This window comes from Garra rufa, chromosome 2 (assembly GCF_049309525.1).
Source record: "Garra rufa chromosome 2, GarRuf1.0, whole genome shotgun sequence".
In the NCBI taxonomy this organism is placed as follows: Eukaryota; Metazoa; Chordata; class Actinopteri; order Cypriniformes; family Cyprinidae; genus Garra; species Garra rufa.
The window spans coordinates 12,506,104-12,527,475 of NC_133362.1; the positions used below are offsets into that span (position 1 = coordinate 12,506,104).

The 21,372-nt window shown below is 34.4% G+C and overlaps 4 protein-coding genes across 7 annotated transcripts in view; 2 read left to right on the top strand and 2 right to left on the bottom strand.

The window, feature by feature from the left end:
• Positions 1-395: 395 nt before the first annotated feature.
• On the top strand, positions 396-6,531 carry morn4 (MORN repeat containing 4). 4 transcript variants are annotated; one of them, XM_073834875.1, is made up of 6 exons: positions 396-521; positions 687-741; positions 912-990; positions 2,569-2,683; positions 2,812-2,921; positions 5,427-6,531. In XM_073834875.1, exons 3-6 carry the CDS (start codon positions 924-926, stop codon positions 5,573-5,575), a joined length of 441 nt encoding a protein of 146 aa, XP_073690976.1. In that variant the 5' UTR covers positions 396-521; positions 687-741; positions 912-923; the 3' UTR covers positions 5,576-6,531. The 4 variants fall into 4 exon arrangements, with proteins under 4 accessions (XP_073690976.1, XP_073690973.1, XP_073690974.1 ...); XM_073834872.1 differs by having other exon boundaries at positions 687-990; XM_073834873.1 differs by lacking the exon at positions 687-741.
• A 3,492-nt stretch (positions 6,532-10,023) lies between these two features.
• ankrd2 (ankyrin repeat domain 2 (stretch responsive muscle)) lies at positions 10,024-11,598 on the bottom strand. Its single transcript, XM_073834581.1, has 7 exons — positions 11,446-11,598; positions 11,208-11,312; positions 10,813-10,911; positions 10,625-10,723; positions 10,445-10,543; positions 10,263-10,361; positions 10,024-10,193 (listed from the first exon to the last, which is right to left on the bottom strand). The coding sequence occupies exons 1-7, from the start codon at positions 11,596-11,598 to the stop codon at positions 10,095-10,097; spliced, it is 753 nt and encodes a 250-aa protein (XP_073690682.1). The 3' UTR covers positions 10,024-10,094.
• A 3,603-nt stretch (positions 11,599-15,201) lies between these two features.
• st3gal7 (ST3 beta-galactoside alpha-2,3-sialyltransferase 7) lies at positions 15,202-19,046 on the top strand. The gene is made up of 6 exons (XM_073834582.1): positions 15,202-15,332; positions 15,464-15,631; positions 15,782-15,902; positions 18,008-18,333; positions 18,554-18,740; positions 18,897-19,046. Exons 2-6 carry the CDS (start codon positions 15,498-15,500, stop codon positions 19,044-19,046), a joined length of 918 nt encoding a protein of 305 aa, XP_073690683.1. The 5' UTR covers positions 15,202-15,332; positions 15,464-15,497.
• A 2,254-nt stretch (positions 19,047-21,300) lies between these two features.
• Positions 21,301-21,372, bottom strand: part of LOC141325854 (BLOC-3 complex member HPS1-like) — a 1,657-nt gene continuing 1,585 nt past the window's right edge. The window contains exon 5 of the mRNA XM_073834583.1: positions 21,301-21,333. Coding sequence (XP_073690684.1) covers positions 21,301-21,333 — 33 coding nt within the window. The remainder of the gene's footprint in view (positions 21,334-21,372) is intronic.

Genomic DNA, 21,372 nt, shown 5'->3' on the forward strand with positions numbered 1-21,372 from the left:
AATTCAGAGCGAGTTCAACTAAATTGAAAGTTTTATATTTAAGTTGATCCACTAAATCTACTCTCAAACGTATTTTTATTTTGTGCTATAAACAACATTTTGAAAACGTTTTTCATCGTCTTTGTGGGTGTTTGACATGCTTAGCGGTTGCTTAGTGCTTATTTACTGCCTCGAATCAAAAAAGAAGTTTCTTCAAGTCGCTAAACTCAAGTGTGAGCAGTGGTAATGAAGGTACTTGCCTTAGTAAACAGCACTAACGAGTCCACAATCACAATTACAGACCATTCCTAGTATAGAGCTATTGTAGCCATTCATCAGCCAATCAGCGCTCAGCAAACATTCACTGCTGAGAGAAGCTCGCAGCAAAACAACGCGAGATCTTCAAGGAGAGAGAGAGAGAATCAGCGAGACTGCGAGAGTAACCGTAACACCGGCGAGCCAGAACCCGATTCTCCATCTGCGGATCCGCTGGACAAAGCGAAGGGTTTTCATGCTCTTGAGACTGCACATAAACATCACAGGTAAACAATATATTCATTTGCTGCCGTGAAATAGCGTCCAAACGGCTTCAGGACGGGCTATGAATAAGAGGCGGGATGACGTCACCGCTGCCGCTGCTTTCTTTCAGTCCGTAAATGTTTTAACGTGTTTATTGAAAATGACCCGTTACCCTATTAATTATACAGTACTGGGTGAAAGTCAGCTACCATGGTCGCACTTTATTAGACTGAGCGCTATACGGTAAGATACACTATTAAGGTTTGTGTGTGGGCATTGATGATGTCCTTTTCAATATTTTATTATACATAAATATATGTAATGGAATTGGTTTGGTCTCCCTCTGTTTATAATCATTTTGATTATATTATGTTAATTCTAACACGTTCATATTCATTTGTTTTTGTTTGTAGCTTGGTGGAGGTATGACATTAACCAGGGGCTCCTTCACTTATTCCAGCGGAGAAGAATATACTGGAGAATGGAAGGAAGGCAAGACATTTCATACACTTTGTATTAATTTGAATTATCAGGATATTTTATTCAGGGTATTTGAATACTTTTATTTATTATTTAAATGCATGTTTGTTAAAAACAATTATATTTTTGTATGCCAAATTGTCCGGTTTAACTCACATTTTTTTCGTTTAAATGGAATAATAGGTTCCATATTGTGAAATACAATTATTTCTACAGAAAATATAGTAGTAGTTTTAGGGTTAGTGACTAATGTAATTCATATTTTATTCTTTAAATGTTTAATGGCAGGTTCACACTGGGACAACGTACCCTCATGTTGTGTGACAACGGATTTGGCTATTATTATTATTATTTTAGCCAAATCTGTAAGATTTGTGTCTATACATACACTACTAGTCAACAGTTTTTGAACGGTAAGATTTTTTATGTTTTTTAAATAAGTCTATTCTGCTCACCAAGCCTGCATTTACTTGATCCAAAGTACAGCAAAAACAGTAATATTGTGAAATAGTTTTACTATTTAAAATAACTGCTTTCTATTTGAATATATTTTAAAATGTAATTTATTCCTGTGATCAAAGTATCATTACTTCAGTATTTAGTGTCACATACACTAATATGCTGATTTGCTGCTAAAGAAACATTTATTATAATTATTATTATTATCAATGTTTAAATTGGTTCAGTAAATTTTTTGAATGAATAGAAAGATCCAAAGATGAGCATTTATCTGAAATAAAAAGCTTTTGTAACATTATACACTATACCATTAAAAAGCTTGAAGTCTGTTTTTTTCTTTTTTGGGGGGAAATAAATTATAGAAGTGAATAATTTTATTTAGCAAGTATGCTTTAAATGGATCAAAAGTGATGATAAATACATGTATAATGTTACAAAAGATTTCTATTTCAGATAATGCTGTTTTTTTTTTACTTTCTATTCATCAAACAAACCTGAAAAAATATATTCAGCTGTTTTCAACATAATAATAATAAATGTTTTTGAGCAGCAAATCAGAATATTAGATTGATTCCTTAAGGATCGTGTGACTAGAGTAATGAAGCTAAAAATTCAGCTTTGAAGTCACAGGAATAAATTACATTTTAAAATATATTCAAATAGAAAACAGTTATTTTAAATAGTAAAGATATTTCTGAATTTTACTGTTTTTGCTTTGGATGAAATAAATGCATCCTTGATGAGCAGAAGAGACTTTTTTAAAGTCTGTTCAAAAACTTTTGACTGGTAGTGAACTTCTAAAATTACCCTAAAATATTCACTGGAGATAAAGTGTGATATCTAGCCCCATTCCCACTACATTTATTAACGTGTTTAAACATGTTCATAAGACTTACATTTTCCTGATTACTGTGGGAATTGTGGTCAGAATGGCTTGAGGTTGTGCTAGTGCACAGCTTAATGATCCAAACTGCTTATATAATAGATTCAGGTGTGATTTCAAGTAGGAATGACATTCTAATTATAGTTCTAATTATCAGAGCCATTAACACACAAGAGAGCGGTCCATAGAATTAGTCAGTTGGATGAAACCTCTGTGTTCATTTAAGAAGCAGTGTGTTTGCTCTGCAGGTCGGAGGCACGGTAAAGGCGAGCTGAAGTTTGCTGATGGCACCTGTTATAAAGGTCACTTTGAGAATGGCCTGTTCCACGGATCAGGGGTGTTAGTCTTTCCCGACGGATCCAGGTGAGTGAGCATGTGATCAGATTCAAAAGCTTACCTACTTAAACTGAGATGAACATGTTGGCAGTGACACTGTGAGACTATTTAAATGGGAAATTTAATGGAAAACAACAGCATTTTTTAATCAACAGGTACGAGGGTGAATTCGCCCAGGGAAAATTCCAAGGCGTCGGAATCTTCAGCAGGTTTGATGGGATGAAATTTGAAGGGGAATTCAAAAGTGGCCGTGTTGAAGGACATGGTAAATATTCCACCTTAAATTGACAATATCTACATTTACATGCACTCAAATTAATAATATAATAATAATAATACACTTTATTTTATAAAGCGCCTTTAAAAGAGGCATCTCAAAGCGCTGTACAAGACAATAAAAATAAATAAAAGATAGCACACACAGAATACAAGCAGTGAAAACAAACAATAATACAAAAATAAGATAATAGAAAAACAGAACGGTCACCTAATTCACATCAAAAGCTACCCTAAAAAAGTGAGTTTTAAGGGATACTTTAAAAATCTCAAGAGATTCTGCATTCCTAATCTCAGGGGGCAGGGAATTCCACAATTTGGGAGCCAATGAGGAAAAAGCCCGATCACCCATAGTTTTTAGCCGAGTTGTTTGAGAATTTAATAGTCCAGCTGCAGAAGAACGTAAAACACGAGAGGGGGTATATGGGGTTAAAAGCTCTGACAAATATTGGGGAGCCAGATCATTCAAGGCCTTATAGGTCAGCATAAGAATTTTAAAATCAATACGATAACTGACCGGAAGCCAGTGCAATTTTTCCAAAATAGGTTTAATGTGCTCACTTACACTGGTCCTTGTCAGAATTCTTGCAGCTGAATTTTGAACCAACTGAAGCTTACTAAGGGTAGCTTTTGAGACTCCACCCAGCAAAGCATTACAGTAATCAATACGTGAAAATACAAATGTGTTGATTAACTTTTCAGCAACAGAAAAATTTAACATGGGACGTAATTTAGCAATGTTTCTGAGATGAAAAAAAGATGTCTTGACTGTATTACGAACATGAAGATCAAATGTTAAGCTGGAATCGAATATCACCCCCAGATTTTTTAGTTTATTTTGAAATTGTAGAGCAGAGCCATCCACACTTAAGGTAACGGACTCAGCTTTACGCAATTGGTGAGGAGAACCGACAAGCATCACTTCAGTTTTGTCACTATTTAAACAGAGAAAATTTTCAGACATCCAATTTTTAATCTCAGTAAGAAAAATTATCTGTTTATTATCAGAATAATCAGTCTGACTGGAAAATCCTTAATCAGATGCAAACTTTTACATGTTGTTTTACATGTTGTTTGCATATAAATGTGTCTTCCATCCTACAATGATACAAATCCATTTACTCCTTTTTTTTTAATCCCTCAAAAATCTGAACAGTCTCAATTATCAAGCTGCTGACAAACCGTTTTGGCATATTTTGGCCATTTTCTCCATGCTCGAGCAGCTGTAGCAACAAGTCTTGTAAGCAATGCAGGTGTTTTGTAGTTTGATGTGAAAGTAAACATATATTAAACATTAATTTTCTCCTGAAATCTGAGCCACTGAGGATTATTTTTGTTTTTGATGGTAACGCACCACCAAATACATAAAAAACAGGGGCGGAGTGAGCAGTAGCTCATTATTATTTAAAGAGACATGCACTGTTAACGGGTCTCTGTAAACAGAGCTCTTTTTGAAAAGGTAAAAAGGGTGTTTTAAATGTCCATTGGAGAATTTTAACCAAAGTATTTTACAGACATTTCACGAAGACCCTAAAGAGTCATATCAGTTCGTGAAAAATGGGTATCCAGTGTCCCAATTTATTTATGTCCATATGTCTAACAAGAAACTATGCTTTTAACCAGAGTTCCAACCACATAACTTTTTTTGAATTGTGGTTTCAGAAAACAATGAATCATTGAAGTACAGTTGAGGTCAAAATTTACATACACCTTACAGTATCTGCTAAATGTTAATTATTTTACCAAAATAAAATAAGAAGGATCAAAATGCATGTTTTTTATTTAGTACTGACCTGAATAAGACATTTCACATAAAAGACATTTACATATCCATCTTTTCACACTGAGATCATTCATATGCAACTATTATAGAAGCTTCAAATGCTCACTGATGCTACAGAAGGAAAAATGATCCATTAAGAGCCAGGGGTGTAAACTTTTGAACAGAATGAAGATGTGTACATTTTTCTTATTTTGCCTAAATATCAGATTTTTTTTCCCCATTTAGTACTGCCCTTCAGAAGATACAGACGATACTGACATGTTTCCCAGAAAACAAAATAAGTTAAATTTACCCTGATCTTCAAATGCAAAAAGTTTTCACCCCCCAGCTCTTTTTCTCATCAGTGAGCATTTGATCCTTCTGTAATAGTTGCATATGAGTCCCTCAGTTGTCCTCAGTGTAAAAAGATGGGTCTCAAAATCGTACAATCATTGTTAGAAAAGGTTCAAATACACAAAAATGCTGAAATACCAAAGAATTTGTGGAACGTTAAGGATTTGTCTAATGATTTTGATAAACATTTAAATAATATAAAAACTAGTTTGTAATATCAAGCTGTTTTAAAGAGCTAAAATGAACTGATGACAACAGAACATTTAGTAGCAAATTTATGAAACGTTAAAAATAAGATTGATAATAAACATTATTTATTGTAATTATTTAGGATGCATGCAGATTCATAGCTTGAATAAATGTGGTCTTTTTTCATAGGGCTGCTGACATTTCCAGATGGTTCCCATGGTGCTCCACGGAATGAGGGAGTGTTTGAGAACAACAAGCTTCTGAAACGTGAAAAGTGTCAGGCTGTGGTGCAGAGAGCCAAGAACTCAGCATCCACTGCCCGCGGCCTCTCTGTATGACGAACTGACCTCAGTGAGAGCACCCCTAACTGCGGCTTTCAGATCAGGCTCCCCGAATACATTACTGATCGCAGTGTCATGAGTAAACAAGTCAAAGCTAACTGTGGATCTGCGTTCAGGGGTGATCTTTGCCTTCACCAAACAACGGAGCTCAAAAATATGTGAGACCCATCAGACCCTCAGGGATGGATGAAAGTGTTTCCATTCCACACACCTCTATTTCTCTCACATTGTTGCTCTGCCTTGGTTTCCTCTGTGGCTTAAAAACATCACAAAATTCTGTATGTTTGTTATAGAGGCATTAAAAACTCGAGTCACCTTCGGAGGCATTGCAGGCGAGGATGCGCAAGTTTTGGTAAATGAATGGAATTTGCCTTTGTGAGTCTGCGATTGTATCACTTGCATTTGAGTGTATTGTTACTATTGTAACTGTTTGTTTGTGTTACAAATCGACATTTTCTTTATTGCACATTTGCCTTAGTTACTGCATTAAACGTTAATATTGCTTGATTAAAGTCTTGTTATCGATACACAACAGCGGTGAGGAAAACAGCTGTTTTCAGTAAGTTGTCTTAATTTTATATTTATTGTTAATTGCATTTATTTAAAATGAGTACTTATGATTTATTATTACACATTATGGAATATTATGCATTCTTTTTAGTTGTATTTTTTTCTTGTGCATTACAGAAAACTGTTTGAAATTGTTTAAAAAGTGTTGGGCAGATATACATTCACGTCAGATGTTTGATGACTGATTTATTATGTGTGTTTATTTTCTAAACTGACTGCTAATGGTTCATTGTTCCCATCATCCACAGTGTCAGACAGAAGCCTTAGTCACTATCATCTAAAATATACTGACACCAAAAAGCATTTTGCACTGTTATTTATTTGAGCAGAGAATCAAAAGACTGACATGAAAAAGAAAGCGAAATAAAAGTCAGAAAACACCACCTGATCTAAATTTGGTGCATCATTTTTTAGTCACACTTATTCTGATAACATTTTATTTGTTCTTTATGAGGCTTAAATATATTGTTTGCTTTCCTCACGAAAGGCTGCATTTATATATTCAAAAATACAGTAAAAACAGAAATATTATTACAATTTTAAATAACTGATTTCTATTTTAGTATATTTTAAAATTGAAGACAAATCTAAATTTTCACTCCAGTGTCACATGTTGCTTAATATTTTTGTGGAAATGGTACAACTTTTTAAAAGATTTTTTTGACAAAATTTGAAATAGAAATATTTTGCAACATTATTCATAAATGTATTTACTGTCACATTTGATTAATTTGATGTACAGTTAAAGTCAAAAGTTTACATACACCTTGCAGAATCAGCTAAATGTTAATTATTTTACCAAAATAAGAGGGATCATACAAAATGCATGTTATTTTTTATTTATTACAGACCTGAATAAGATGTTACATATAAAAAAAGTTTACATATAGTCCACAAGAGAAAAATAATAGTTGACTTTTTTATTTCTATATCTTTTCACACTGAGGACAACTGAGAGACTCAAAGGGGGTTCAAAAGCTCACTGATGCTCCAAAAGGAAAAACAATGCATTAAGAGCCGGGGGTGTAAACTTTTGAACGGAATAAAGATTTTTCTTTTTTTACCTAAATATCATATATTTTTGTTAAGTACTGACCTTCAGAAGCTACAGTCGTCATCTTCATTCAGTTCAAAAGTTTTCACCCCAGCTCTTAATGCATAATTTTTCCTTCTGAAGCATTAGTGAGTGTTTGAACCTTCTGTAATAGTTCAGTTGCATATGAGTCCCTCAGTTGTCCTCAGTCTGAAAAGATGGATCTCAAAATCATACAGTCATTGTTAGAAATGATTCAAATACACAAAAATGCTGAAAAGAGTTTGTGAGACCTAAAGGATTTTTTTTTTTTTTTTTGAAGAACAGCAGGCAGTTTAACTGTTTAGAACAAACAAGGAACTCATGAACTAATCAATAAAAAAATCATGTATGTCAAATATCTTAATCAGGTCAGTACTAAATAAAAAGTGAATGATCCCTCTTATTTTGGTAAAATAAAAAACATTTTGCAGATTCTTCAAGGTGTATGTAAACTTTTGACTTCAATTGTCTCAGTCAATAATAAAACTATTAATTTCTTTAAAAGAAACAAAAAAAATCCCACTGACCCCAGAGACTCATCCAAATTAATTCCTCAATACATAACCATATATAGCCTGTTACTCTTGTCTCGAGAATCAGTTAACAGAGTATTAACAGGGCAGGGAATGGCACAGAGCACTTATCTAGTGCTCCAACCGCTAAATGAAACCACTGCAGTGTGTGACTAAAAGCTTTCTAATCATAGAACAACTGTGTGCTCTAAACAAGTGATTCACAGCCACCCTGTGATGTTTCTATCAGCACGACTGCCAGTGACACACAGAAAAACCCTCCATGACAGCAAGCCAAGAGATCAGTTTGTGAATTGGATGAGCCAGTTCATGGATTACATCTCTAATACAGCAGCAAAACACACACTGAGTGACTACAAAGAGAAGAGCTGGATTGTTGATTCATAAACAATCATACGTTGGGGCAAATGTTTGCTTTCAGGCTGCCGGATTGTGATTATATAATAAGCACAGATGATGTAGGTCTCACACATGGGCATATCAGTTTCATCTACCCAAAGCCTTGTCATCTGATGCATCAGGAAACTATGTACAGCAAATGAGCTTATACTGGCACAGTAAACCAATGATAAAACTATAGAATCATATGCAGAATTGAAATAAATAAAATTAAAAGTTTTGCATGCATTTCTGATTTCAGAAAAACAAAGCTAGCAAACTAGTAGTCAAACTTACATAATACATATAATATAATGCATCAACCCATTTTTTAAACAGACTAACTTAAGTTTCATGTTCACCTGAGTAATGCAGAAATACAGTTGAAGTCAAACGTATAGACACACCTTGTAGAATCCGCAAAATGTTAATTATTTTACGAAAAATAAAAGGGATCATAAAAAACGCATGTTATTTTTTTATTTAGCACTGACCTGAATAAGATATTTAACATCAAAAGAAGTTTACATATAGTCCAGAAGAAAAAAATAATGACCCTGTTCAAAAGTTTACATACACTTGGCTATTAATACTGTGCTGTTACCTGAATGATCCACATCTGTTTTTTTTTTTTTTTTTAGAGATTGTTTGTCTTGAACAGTTAAACTGTCTGCTGTTCTCCAGAAAAGTCCTTCAGGTCCCACAAATTCTTTGTTTTTTCAGCATTTTTGTGTATTTGAACCCTTTCCAACAATTACTGTATGATTTTGAGATCCATCTTTTCACATTGAGGACAACTGAGAGACTCATATGCAACTATTACAGAAGGTTCAAACGCTCACTGATGCTTCAGAAGGAAAAACTATGCATTAAGAGCTGGGGTGTAAACTTTCAAACAGAATAAAGATGTGTACATTTTTCTTATTTTGCCTAAATATCAGATTTTTTTTTTCATTTAGTACTGCGCTTCAAAAGCTACAGAAGATACTTACATGTTTCCCAGAAAACAAAATTAGTTAAAAATTTAGCCTGATCTTTAAATTCAAAAAGTTTTAATCCCCCAGATTTTGGTAAAATAATTTACATTTTGGTGTTTGGTGATTGGTGTATGTAAACTTTTGACTTCAACTGTAATAATAAGCAGCATTAAGATAAAATAATAATAATAATAATAGGCATTATAAAACATTAAAATGACCACCTGTTCAAATTTTGAATTTCAAATGTAAATATTTATAATACTGTAAATTATTTATTTTTAAAATACTAGTCTAAAGTTGGAATAATTACACTTTTGAATGTAATTGAAATAAATCTCTTATGCCCACCAAGGCTGCATTTAATCAAAATACACTAAAAACTGTAATAATAAAATTAAAAATTTCAGCATCATTACTCGTCTTCAATGTCACATGATCCTTCAGAAATCATTCTAATATGCTGCTCAACAAACATTATTATTATTATTATTATTATTAATCAATATTGAAAACAGTTTTTTCTGCCTAATATTTTTGTGGGAACAGTGACACGCTACCATTCAAAAGTAAGTAAATGTTTAAAAAAGTAAGAAAGAAAGTAAATTGTCATGCAACAAGGACACATTAAATTAATCAAAAATGACAGTAAAGGTATGCAACGTTGGTAAGCAAAAGAGAATTCTTTCAAAAAACATAAAAAAAAATGTGCAATTAAGCCAAAACTTTGATTCTGTTCAAGCTATTACAACGCCTTTTAAATAAAAACAATACTAAATATAAGCCTCGTTTTATGTAGATTAATAAAACACTCTTCTAAATCCCCTTTCATCCAGTATAGTAATAAATTGGTGAGGACAGGCACCTTTCACCACTAACTAACACAGAAAGTAAATAGTTACTCAGACAGAGGTGGGGTTGTTCTCCAGCCATGCACCTGTTCACCGAGCCTCTAATGAATCCAATGCATCTCCATGTGTTTGTCAGGCCAGACCAACCTCTCTCATCTGTTCCAATCTCTCCAATGTCTCCTTAGTGTCAAACTGCCATTGCTTCACCTGTTCAGTGGCCGTAATGCCCTCCTGGAACAAGCAAATAAGGTGTTTATATCCTTATATTGTTCCTCATCCAGCATGATTTGTAGTACTTACAGCATTCTTGATCTGCATATTGGCTCCTGCCAGTATTAGGAGTTTGACAATTTTATATCGATTTAATCTGACAGCATCATGCAGAGCCGTGTCTCCTTCCTTTGAAACAGAAAGGAACGCTTCTTAAAATATTTAAATTGAATTATAATCTGCATGTTCAGAACATGAATTATTTATGTTACCCAGTCTTTGGCATTAATATTGATTCCACTGGTTAGAAGATGTTGGACCACGTCGCTGTGACCAGTCCGTGTGGCCACATGCAAAGGTGAGCTAAGCAGCTGTATGGAAGAGAATACAATTTTTGGGGCAGCTTATTTTTACACACTTTTCAGTATTTTTGCTTCTGCTAAAAATATTACTTTGTCTCTGACGTTGATGTTAGCTCCTCTGTCCTGAAGAACTTTCAGTGCTGAGAGACTTCCACCTCTGCAAGCCCAATGCACAGCCCTGCAGTCCAGCTAAAACGAGGACAACGAAAGCAAATTAATACAATCACAACATCATTTCAAAAACTAATTCACTTTACCAACACTTATATTGATCTTACCCTGTCTTTAAAATTTATATCAGCTCCTTTGTCCAGTAATTTTTCCACTATTTTAGCATGATTTTCCAAAGCAGCCCGATGTAGTGCTGTTTTCCTGAACTAAAGCAAACAGTTATATGAGCAACTGAGTCACAGAGGTATATTGAGTTATTGATTCAATCAAGTTAATATAGTCAACTAAAACTAAAAACATACAACAATTTTATAAATAAATATTAACTAACATAAAATAAAAAAAACAGTCTTTTTAGTTGCCAAAGCAACATATATTTTCATTTTTAGGTACTTAAATAAATTAGGAAAACATAAAATAAAAACTATATTGACATACAAAAAAAAGAGACAAAAACACATCAAAATGAGCAACTCTTTAATTAAATTTAGGCATACTGCACCTCATCGCAGGTGTTTGGATCTCCTCCATCTTCCAGAAATTTGTCAACTACTTCCATCTTCCCCTGAGCTGCTGCTTTTAAAAACTCCTTTGGTTCCACAGGACCCTGACAAACACAAGAGATTAATTTTTAAGCTTAAAAAAAAAAAAAAGTATAATATAGAATATTTATAATATATGCAATATTCAAAGTCACATAATAACAATAAAGACAAGAAAGGCAGATGGGTTTCCCTCACCAGAGGAACACCTATTAGCTGTTTGGAAGCTGCGGTCCTGTTCTTGATCTTCTTCTTCGTACACAGCTCAATAATGTTCTCTGCACCACCTAGATCAACAATCTCACGCCTCAGATCAGAGGAGATCTTCCTTACTCGTTCCTCTGCCTGCATGAAGAATTCACTTCTAAGGACAACTGAGGGACTCATATGCAACTATTACAGAAGGTTTAAATGCTCACTGATGCCCCAGAAGAAAAAATGATGCATTAAGAGCCAGGGGTGTGTATATTTTTCTTATTTTACATAAATTTCATTTAGTACTGCCCTTCAGAAGCTACAGAAGATACTTAAATGTTTCCCAGAAGACAAAATAAGTTAAATTTACCCTGATCTTCAAATTCATGAAGTTTTCATCTCTTAATGCATCGTTTTTCCTTCTGGAGCATTAGTGAGCATTTTAACCCTTCTGTAATAGTTGCATAAATGCTGAAAAAACCAAAGAATTTGTGGGACCTGAAGAATTTTTCTGAAGAATAACAGGCAGTTTAACTGTTTAGGACAAACAAGGGGCTCATGAACAACTATCAATAAAAATTTATAAAATATAAAAAATTCAACACTTATTTTATCTTGTGAACAATATGTAAAGATCTTTTGTGTGAAATATCTTATTCAGGTCAGTACTAAATAAAAAAATAACATGCATTTTGTATGATCCCTCTTATTTTGGTAAAATAAATGAACATTTCGCAGATTCTGCAAGGTGTATGAAAACTTTTGAAATGTTTTCCCGGTCCAACTAATTAGTACAGCCCAAAACATGACAATAACTGACCATTTTCAGCAGCAATAACGGCCAATAACAGGCGTTCTTTGCAACTAGAAGGCATTTATGAGGTATCACTTGACACTAATGAAACACTTATAAATAACATAATCTCCAAAACAGGGTGTTTATTGGGCCGTGATTCTTGTAAATATGGACTCCCGCTGTGTGGCAGAGGGCAGGCCTGTTGAGGTTGGCGGCACTGGCGTGAACGGTGAGCTCATGGTTGCGTGTTTGTGTGCAATCCAGCTCCTGTCCACAGCTGTCACGCAGGGCCTGACGTGGCTTTACATTCCTGCTGTGAGCTATAAGACCGGTTCAGATCTCAGTCTGGCAGGTCTGCTGTTATTTGTGAAAGACTGTGACTTGCAAATACTCTGGGTTAACTTCTTTGTATATTTTATTTTGTCGTAATGGATGAGAACATCCTGTGGGCAACTGATGTGGTTGATAGAAGAGCAGCCCTTGATAAACGGGAGGAGGTACAGGATTTTCAAGGAAGTCTTTAATTAGATTCATTTCATATTTTGATAAATTTCTGTTATTTTATGTGCATTAAGTCTGTGAAATTCCTGTCTGAGGAAGTTTGTCTTTTTGTTTAGAAGCATCGAGCTCGAAAGTTGGGGATTTTGATTGTGGATGTGTCTTCTGTGGGAATGAGTCTGTCAATCAAAGTGTTGCAAACATTCAGGTGAGAACAATAGAATGTTTTATGACGCGTCATTGGTCAACCATCCACTGTGTGCATAATTATTAGGCACGTTGATATTGTGGTCATATTTTTTTTTTCCAAGAACATTTGACCAATTCCAAAACACATCAATCTTAATAACTACTATTCTTTTTGTATTTAATTATTTATATGTGATATATAATTGTCCATGAAGGCTGGAAGTGAAAAACTCCTTATATTCAGGTGTGCAGAATTATTAGGCACATTTTCTTTTACAGAAAAAATTAGCCAAAAAAGAGATTTACCTCAGACTGAAAAGTCAAAAACTATTAAATGCCCATGAGAACGATGCAATACTGATGCAATACTGGAATTTGCAAAGTTAAGGCATGACCACCGGACAGAAAAACGCTCATTGCGTCTGCATTGTCAGAAAAAACGTTTTTTCTTACAAAAAAAGTAAGAATTAATGTTAAGAATTAGATATGAAATCATCAGGAACCATTTAGTCTCCAGCACAACGGCCAATCGCTGAACAGCATTCAGGAACATCCTGTTAGATGCATGTGGGTAAGAATGCACACAAATGTCTGATTATGATGAAGTGTTTAAGAAAAGGAAGAACAGAAGCACATGGTTGTGAAGGTGAGATCAAGCTCATATTTAAATGAAATAAAACCATCATCATATGACAAATAAAGCAAACCAAAACAAACAGTGCTGAGCATTGAGCAACAGCAAATAATCATGTGGCAAGAGTAAATAACCTACTACTTCTAGGTTTGTTTTATTACACAGCCATGTTGTTCAAGTGCTTCAGTTAACTAGTCATTAAATGTGACCCTGGACCACAAATCCAGTCTTAAGTAGCAATACCCAATACCCAATATTTGTAGCATTAGCCAAAAATACATTGTTTGGGTCAAAATTTTAAACTTTCTTTTATGCCAAAAATCATTAGGATATTACGTAAAGATCATGTTCTATGAAGATATTTTGTAAATTTCCTATCGTAAATATTTAAAAACTTAATTTTTGATTAGTAATATGCACTGCTAAGAACTTCATTTGGACAACTTTAAAGGGGATTTTTCTCAATATTTAGATTTTTTGCACCCTCAGATTGCAGATACTCAAACATTTGTATCTCAACCAAATAATATTCTATCAAACCATACATCAACAGAAAGCTTATTTATTCAGCTTAATTTCATAAAATTGACTCTAATGACTGCTTTATGGTCCAGGGTCACAAATGCTGGGTCCACCATAGCTTTTTTAATTTTTAAATGAAATGTTTATAGGGAAATGACTGAAAAAAATCTATTCAAATATTTGTTTAAAACTAACTATAAGTAACAATTCTGCTAAGTTTAAAGAATTTAGTAGTTCAACTGTTTTAAAAACAATGTATTTTCAACAATGTATTACTTTTTTTAAGCAGTAGCAGTGTTTTGTTTGCTTGCTTTGTGATATTATAAAGCATACAAAGACTTACAGCTAAGACTACATAAGTAATAATCAATTAAACCAAATTTGATGCATCTTTTGTCTTTTATGACAGAATTTAAAAATATAGCTATAATAGTTTAAAAGTGCTGCTATGTGTGGTTTACTCAGTAATATACTTTTAGTAACTTTTAGTAATAGTTTTACTAACATAATAAGAAATGTTTCTTGAGAAGCAATTTAGCATATTCAAATTATTTCTGAATGATAATGTGACACTGAAGAATTGAGTAATGATGCTGAAAATTCAGCTTTGCATCACAGCAATAAATATGTTATAAATATGTTGAAATAAAAAAGTTATTTAAAAATATATTTTTTAAAAGTTTTCCTTTATTTTTGATCAAATAAGAGCTTAAGAGACTTTAAAATATATTAAAAAATTCTTTTAAACTATAGTATAAAGTGTTTGTGTCAATACATTCATTTGTTTATAAATACAACTTTCACCTGCAAACAGTACATGCCTTAGTTAATTTTTTGGGAGCCTCAAAACATCTTTAAAACACTAATATCTGGGTATAAAATACCTTAAAATACCTGAGATAGCTCTTCAGTTTGAGAATGTTTAGTAGCCAACTAGCAACTAGTAAGTTTATTTACTTATGGATAGTTATTGAGATTTTAGATATATAAAGGACCTTTGAAACATGGCTTTTAGGAATGGTATCAACCATAATCATAAATGGAAGTGTGTGGTTGTTTGAACAGTAGACTAGATAAAGTACTGTGGTATACAAAGAGAAGCCTCTGAGACGGATAAATGATTAACTGTGAGGAGGGATCAGAACAAGACAAAACACGGCAGTGGATGAAAGGGACAAAAGCGACAAAAGCGCAGCTCATTTTCAAATGATCTCTACACCTGTGAGAAAAAGACAGCAGCTGAAATAAAAGGTAAGAAACCACACAAATGGTAGATAAAGGCATAAAGCATTCAGATTAAATGTGCTGTGAATGAAGGGTGTAGAATGTTGACTCTACAAAACAAACAAATGAACTATGACTCAATTCAATTCATATTTCAGAACTGACGAACTTAGTTGGGAACCGGCTTGAAAAATGGTGACTCTGAAACACCTGAGTGTTAATGATAATGACGAAGACAGGGTTCCTCTCTTACCGGAAGCCAGCAGCTTGGAGAGCCCAACCACCCAACACAGCAGGGCAGAGTCCAGAGAATTCTTCCTTAGTCGGTGGGTATGCCTGAGATAAGCACCGTGACACATGCAAACATGCTTGCTATTCATATGTGCTCCACTGGAGATTTCACGACCTGTACAGACACATTCCATTAAAATTGATAAAGCAAACACCTTCATGAGATTGCCGTTTTATGATTTTAGGAGGAACAACTTCATTTTAAGCATTGCTCTGTTGTTGAGCTGTTATTCTGCAATTCTGGTTCCTGCGTATCTGCCAACCCCAGAGGCCGCCTGGACTAATGACAGTTCTGCTGAAACTCTGGTACTGTCATTCACTGCTTGATCGCATGAAACTAAAGAATTGAGTTAGTTTGAATTATACTTAATGAGACTTGAATCAACTTTGACTTTACTGCACGACTGAGATGATTTTTGAACTGAGCTGTATACAGCATGTGTGTCTAATGTCTATTCATTAACTTAGTGAGTTACTTATATAAAAATACAAGCTTTATCAACACTGATTTAAATACATGTCTCCCAGCTAACTCTTACAAACACTTTAGGCTTCATCTTAAACATGTTTAAAAACAAATATCTAAAACAGGGAAGGAAACTCTGAGAATTGTTTTAGTAGCAAACAAGTCAATAAAGTTTTTTTTAATAATCCATGTTCACATCTACACTACCAGTCAAAAGTTTTTGAACAGTAAAATTTGTAATGTTTTTTTAAAGAAGTCTCTTCTGCTCACCAAGCAAAAACAGTACAATTCTGAAATATTTGTTTTATTTAAAAATAATCATTCTAGAAATCATTCTAATATGCTGATTAGCTGTTCGAGAAAAAATATTATTATTATTATTATTATTAAAAACTGTTGAGTACATTTTTTCCAAGATTCTTCGATAAATAAAACAATCCTAAGATCAGTTTTTACCTGAAATAAAAAGCTTCTGTAACATTACAAAAGTCAGTATAATTATAGAAATTATAGAAATTATGCTTCTATTTAGCAAGGATGCCCAATGATAAAGACATTTATAATGTTACAAAAGATTTATATTTCAGATAAATGCTGTTCTTCTGAACTTTCTATTCATTAAAGAAACCTGAAAAAAATTCTACTTGGCTGATTTCATCATAATAATAATAATAATAATAATAATAATAATAATAAAATCAGAATACTGTGTTCTGAAGGATCATGTGACTGGAGTAATAATGCTAAAAATTCAGCTTTGAAATCACAGGAATAAATTTAATTTTAAAAAATAGAAAACAGTTATTTTAAATAGTATGTTTTTTACAAACTTTACTGATTTTGCTGTACTTTGGATCAAATAATTGCAGACTTGATGAGCAGAAGAGGCTTTAAAAATCAACATTAAAAATCTTACTGTTCAAAAACTTTTGACTGGTAGTATACTACTATGCCTATATAGTATACAATTTTTTAAATTAATTATTTAATATACTGTATAAATAAAGATCTTGATATTTTAAACATGTTTATTAATTTCAATGAACAGAACTTATATAGAAGATGCTATAGAGGATTTATAGTACTGTAATAAACTTTCATTAAATGAGTCAATAAATAAACATTTAACTAATGAAATCTGTCAAATAAATAAATAAATAAATAAATGTACACCAGCATTGGTACGATTTTTTAAAATGCTTTTGAAAACAATGCTCACCAAGGCTGCATTTATTTGATTTACAATACATCAATAACAGTAATATTATATATAATTTAAAAAAATATTATTATATAATGTGTGTGATATATATATGTATATATATAAACAGTGGTGTGAAAAAGTGTTGGCCCCCTTCTTGATTTTTAATTTGCATGTTTGTCACACTTTAATGTTTCATTTTTGATTTTTTTTTTAATTTGTTTGATGATCTGAAACATTAAAGTGTGACAAACATGCAAAAAAAAAAAAAAATCAGGAAGGGGACCAACACTTTTTCACACCACTGTGTATATATATATATATACACACACACACATTTTTCCAATTCTGTGATAGCAAAGCTGAATTTTCAGCTGCATTGATCCAGTTTTCAGTGTCTCATGATCCTTCAGAAATCATTCTATGCTGTTTTGCTGCTCAAGAAACTTTATCATCAGTGTTGTGCTGCTTAATATATTTGTGAAAAACAGAAATAGAAAATGTACAGAACAGTGTTTATTTAAAATATATAATATATTGAAGTATATAAAATATTTACTATCACTGTTGATAAATGAACTTACACTTACACTTTCTTATACTTTTAAACGGTAGTGCATATGCAAAAATCTCATAAAATGTGTCAACAAAAACCGTCAAAAATCACATAATAATAATAATACTCATTTATAAAGACACGTTGTTGTCAGGCATCTAACCCTGTCTCATTTGTACACACCTCAGGCTCTGTTGAATCAGTCAGCGGCTCTGCTGTCTCAGTCCTGCCGCGGCGGCTGGAGTGTGGAGAAGGTGAGGTCGCTGTCTACTCCTGCTGGGCTCCTGAAGATTCCCGCGTTCCTAGAGAACGGCACAGGAGACTATGCACTGCCTCCTCCTCTGGGTCTGCAAGGTAGTGAGGAGATGGTGGCTAAGGCCCTGAAAGCCCTGCCTTATACTAGCGTACCCACTGGCACAGAGACCTGCAGGAGATGCGTGGTGGTTGGAAGCGGTGGCATTTTACACGGCAAACATCTTGGACCTCATATAGACCAGCACAACATTATCATCAGGTTAGTTAGTTCATTAACAAACATATACGGGTTTTATTTTAATATATTTTTAAATGTAATTTATTATTGTAACGGCAAAGCTGATTTTTTAGCAGCCATTACTCTAGTCTTCAGTGTCACTTGATCCTTCAGAAATCATTCTAATATCCAATGAATGATGCATATGAACTCACCCAGACTAATTATACTGATATCAATATTTTACTCTTCATACCTACAGAATGAACGATGCTCCGGTATTTGGATATGAAAGAGACGCTGGATCTAGAACTACCATTCGGCTCATTTATCCAGAAGGGGCTCCTTCTCAGTCAAAAGAATACCAGAGAACTGAAGTAGTGGCTTTGGTCGCATTCAAGAGTTTGGATTTAGCATGGCTCATCTCTGTAGTAACCAAAGAACCTTTGGTGAGTAATGTAGAAGGTTTTTGGGAAGGATATTCTCATTCTAGAGAGCATTTTAATTGGACAAAAAAAATTTTGACTGTTCACAGCTAACAGAAATGGCCAAAAATCAAGTACAATTCATAATTTCAAAACCTTTCTCTGTCTGTCTCTTTGTAGAGTTGGTGGTCTAAACTGTGGTTCTGGAGAAATGTAATAGACTCGATACCTCTTCAACCAGAAAATGTCCGAATCCTAAATCCAGAAATCATGTACAGGACTGGACAGGTGCTGAAAACCTATACAGAGCAACAGAAAAAGGTCAGATGATTTTTGAATAAGCAAACTCAAACTTCTACTTCTGCTGTCTTTAAATTCAAAAGGTTACTAAATACATCACATTGTTTCTAAAACTATCCACCTTATTCTTTAAAGGAACACTCTACTTTTTTTTTTTTGGAAATAGGCTGATTCTCCAACTCCCCCGAGTTAATAAATGAGTTTTACCTTTGAAATTCATTCAGCCATTCTCCTGTTCTGGCGATATCACTTTTAGCATAGCTTAGCATAGATCATTGAATCCTAATTAGACCAATAGCATCGCGTTCAAAAATGACCAACGAGTTTTGATATTTGTCCTATTTAAAACTTTTAAAAGTTGACTCTTCTGCAGTTATATTGTATATAGACCGGCGGAAAATGTAAAGATGCGTTTTTCTAGGCCGATAAGATTAGGAACTACACTCCCATTCCAGTGTAATAGTCAAGGAAGTTTGCTGCCGTAATATGGATGCAGCAGGCGCAGTAATATCACACAGCGCCTGAAATTAGTTCCCAGCTAGATAACTTCCAACGAGGAATGCTGATGCTCCCTGTGCATGCCATGCAGTTGGTCACGTTGTGCTGCGTGATATTACTGCGCCTGCTACGGCCACGTTAAAGCACCACTAAGTAACTTTTTTTTTACCTTAAAATAATGTTTCCGAACTCATGTCAGTGGTTCATCAACTCATAACAGGGTTGATGAACCACTGACATGAGTTTGGTCGCTACAATGAACTTTCGTATTCGCTTTGCGACCCTCTATCAGCCACAACAGCACTATGTAAGTTTGGGTCGTTGGGTCACGGTTTTGTAGTTCAAATGAGACTACAAATGCGACTTGCTTCACGGCAGGCTTCACAAAAGGTTTTCATACTTTTATAAATTCATACAACATACTCTACCTTGTCACTGGACATTGTTATTTCCAAAGCCCGTCCTGGATAGCCTTTCAAACAAATAACGTGCATGTGACACGACGGTAGGCTAAATTATTTAGGACAGCGGTAATGGACAATTCCGCTTCTAACCTGTAGAGGGAGCATTGAGGGAAAAGTTACTTAGTGTTACCCTGAAATCCAGAGGTCTGGCGAGAGCACAATTTGAATTGTCTCTGCAAGACACTCTGGCATCGAGCAATGATGCAGGTTACTGTAATACGTAAGCAATTGTGGGAACCAATCAAATCGGTGTATCTGATGTAGGCGGGCCAGAGGAGAGCTAAGCTGATGATGACAGCACTGCGACGTCCGAATCATTTAGTAAACTTTGAAAGATCGCTGTCGCTACAGATGAACAACAAGTTGTTTGAAACGGCTTTGGTCGCTACAATGAACGAGTTAGACTTGGCTTTCCATATAAAAGAGGAACAGAAAACCGAAAACTCGAATCGTTCCGTTGCATGAAGGACGTTTTTGCTGTTTTGCCGACTGGATACGGCAAGAGTTTAATCTATCAGTTCACGAGTTCACACTTACATATAATTAGCCGGAGAATAGTAGTGCATGTTTGGCGTGCTGTCCGGTGAAGGGCTCCGAGCTCGGGAGTGGCCCGAACCCAGAGTACGTTACCCCCCAATAGCAGTAGCGAGAACTCGGAGTGATGAGATGGGGTGGTGGAGGTTTACTGATAAACCATCGAGTGAATTGCGGTGAGTCAGCTGTATTTAAACCTATGGCGCTGATTGACTTGTGATGTTTACGCTAAGCATCTGATGCACTTCTTCCGAACTTTGTTAATGAAACATCATTTAGCTCTGCTGGTAGCTAAGCGTGTATTGTTGTGATTGGTCGTGGCGTTATCCAATTGCATGCAGTTAGAGTTTCAAATGCACGCTTGGTGCCGCCCCTCGAGTTAGGCAGTTTTCATTGGTTGATCCCAGACCCATAATCTTAATAGATTAGGGTCTGGATTTTTCCAGGCTAATTTAGTTTTGCTTTAAGGCAGCAAATTTCCTTGACTATTAATGGGAGTGTAGTATTTTTGCCGGTCTTAGTATATGATATAACTGCAGAAGAGTCAAGTTTTAAAAGTTTTAAATAGGACAAATATCGAAAATCGTTGGTCATTTTTGAACGCGATGCTATTAGTCTAATAGGATTCAATGATCTATGCTAAGCTATGCTAAAAGTGATATCGCCAGAATAGGAGAACGACTGAATGGATTTCAAAACGGTAAAAATCAACTTATTAACTCGGGGGGAGTTGGAGAATGAGCCTATATCCAAAAAAAGTGGAGTGTTCCTTTAACAGGGAAGTAAGCCTATGGACCAGTCTTCTGGGTCATGAGAAATAACTAGAAGAATAACAACATGCAGTAAACAGTAAAACTATT

Excerpts from the sequence above, each read along its gene's own strand:
- morn4 (XM_073834872.1), top strand. The coding sequence starts at position 924 with ATGACATTAACCAGGGGCTCCTTCACTTATTCCAGCGGAGAAGAATAT. Across the intron at positions 991-2,568 it reads TACTGGAGAATGGAAGGAAG|GTCGGAGGCACGGTAAAGGC; the intron begins GCAAGACATTTC and ends TTTGCTCTGCAG. Across the intron at positions 2,922-5,426 it reads TGGCCGTGTTGAAGGACATG|GGCTGCTGACATTTCCAGAT; the intron begins GTAAATATTCCA and ends CTTTTTTCATAG.
- ankrd2 (XM_073834581.1), bottom strand. The coding sequence starts at position 11,598 with ATGCAGGCAGAGGAACGAGTAAGGAAGATCTCCTCTGATCTGAGGCGT. Across the intron at positions 11,313-11,445 it reads AGCTAATAGGTGTTCCTCTG|GGTCCTGTGGAACCAAAGGA; the intron begins GTGAGGGAAACC and ends TGTGTTTGTCAG. Across the intron at positions 10,362-10,444 it reads ATATTAATGCCAAAGACTGG|GAAGGAGACACGGCTCTGCA; the intron begins GTAACATAAATA and ends TCTGTTTCAAAG.
- st3gal7 (XM_073834582.1), top strand. The coding sequence starts at position 15,498 with ATGGTGACTCTGAAACACCTGAGTGTTAATGATAATGACGAAGACAGG. Across the intron at positions 15,632-15,781 it reads AGAGAATTCTTCCTTAGTCG|GAGGAACAACTTCATTTTAA; the intron begins GTGGGTATGCCT and ends TTATGATTTTAG. Across the intron at positions 18,741-18,896 it reads TAGTAACCAAAGAACCTTTG|AGTTGGTGGTCTAAACTGTG; the intron begins GTGAGTAATGTA and ends GTCTCTTTGTAG.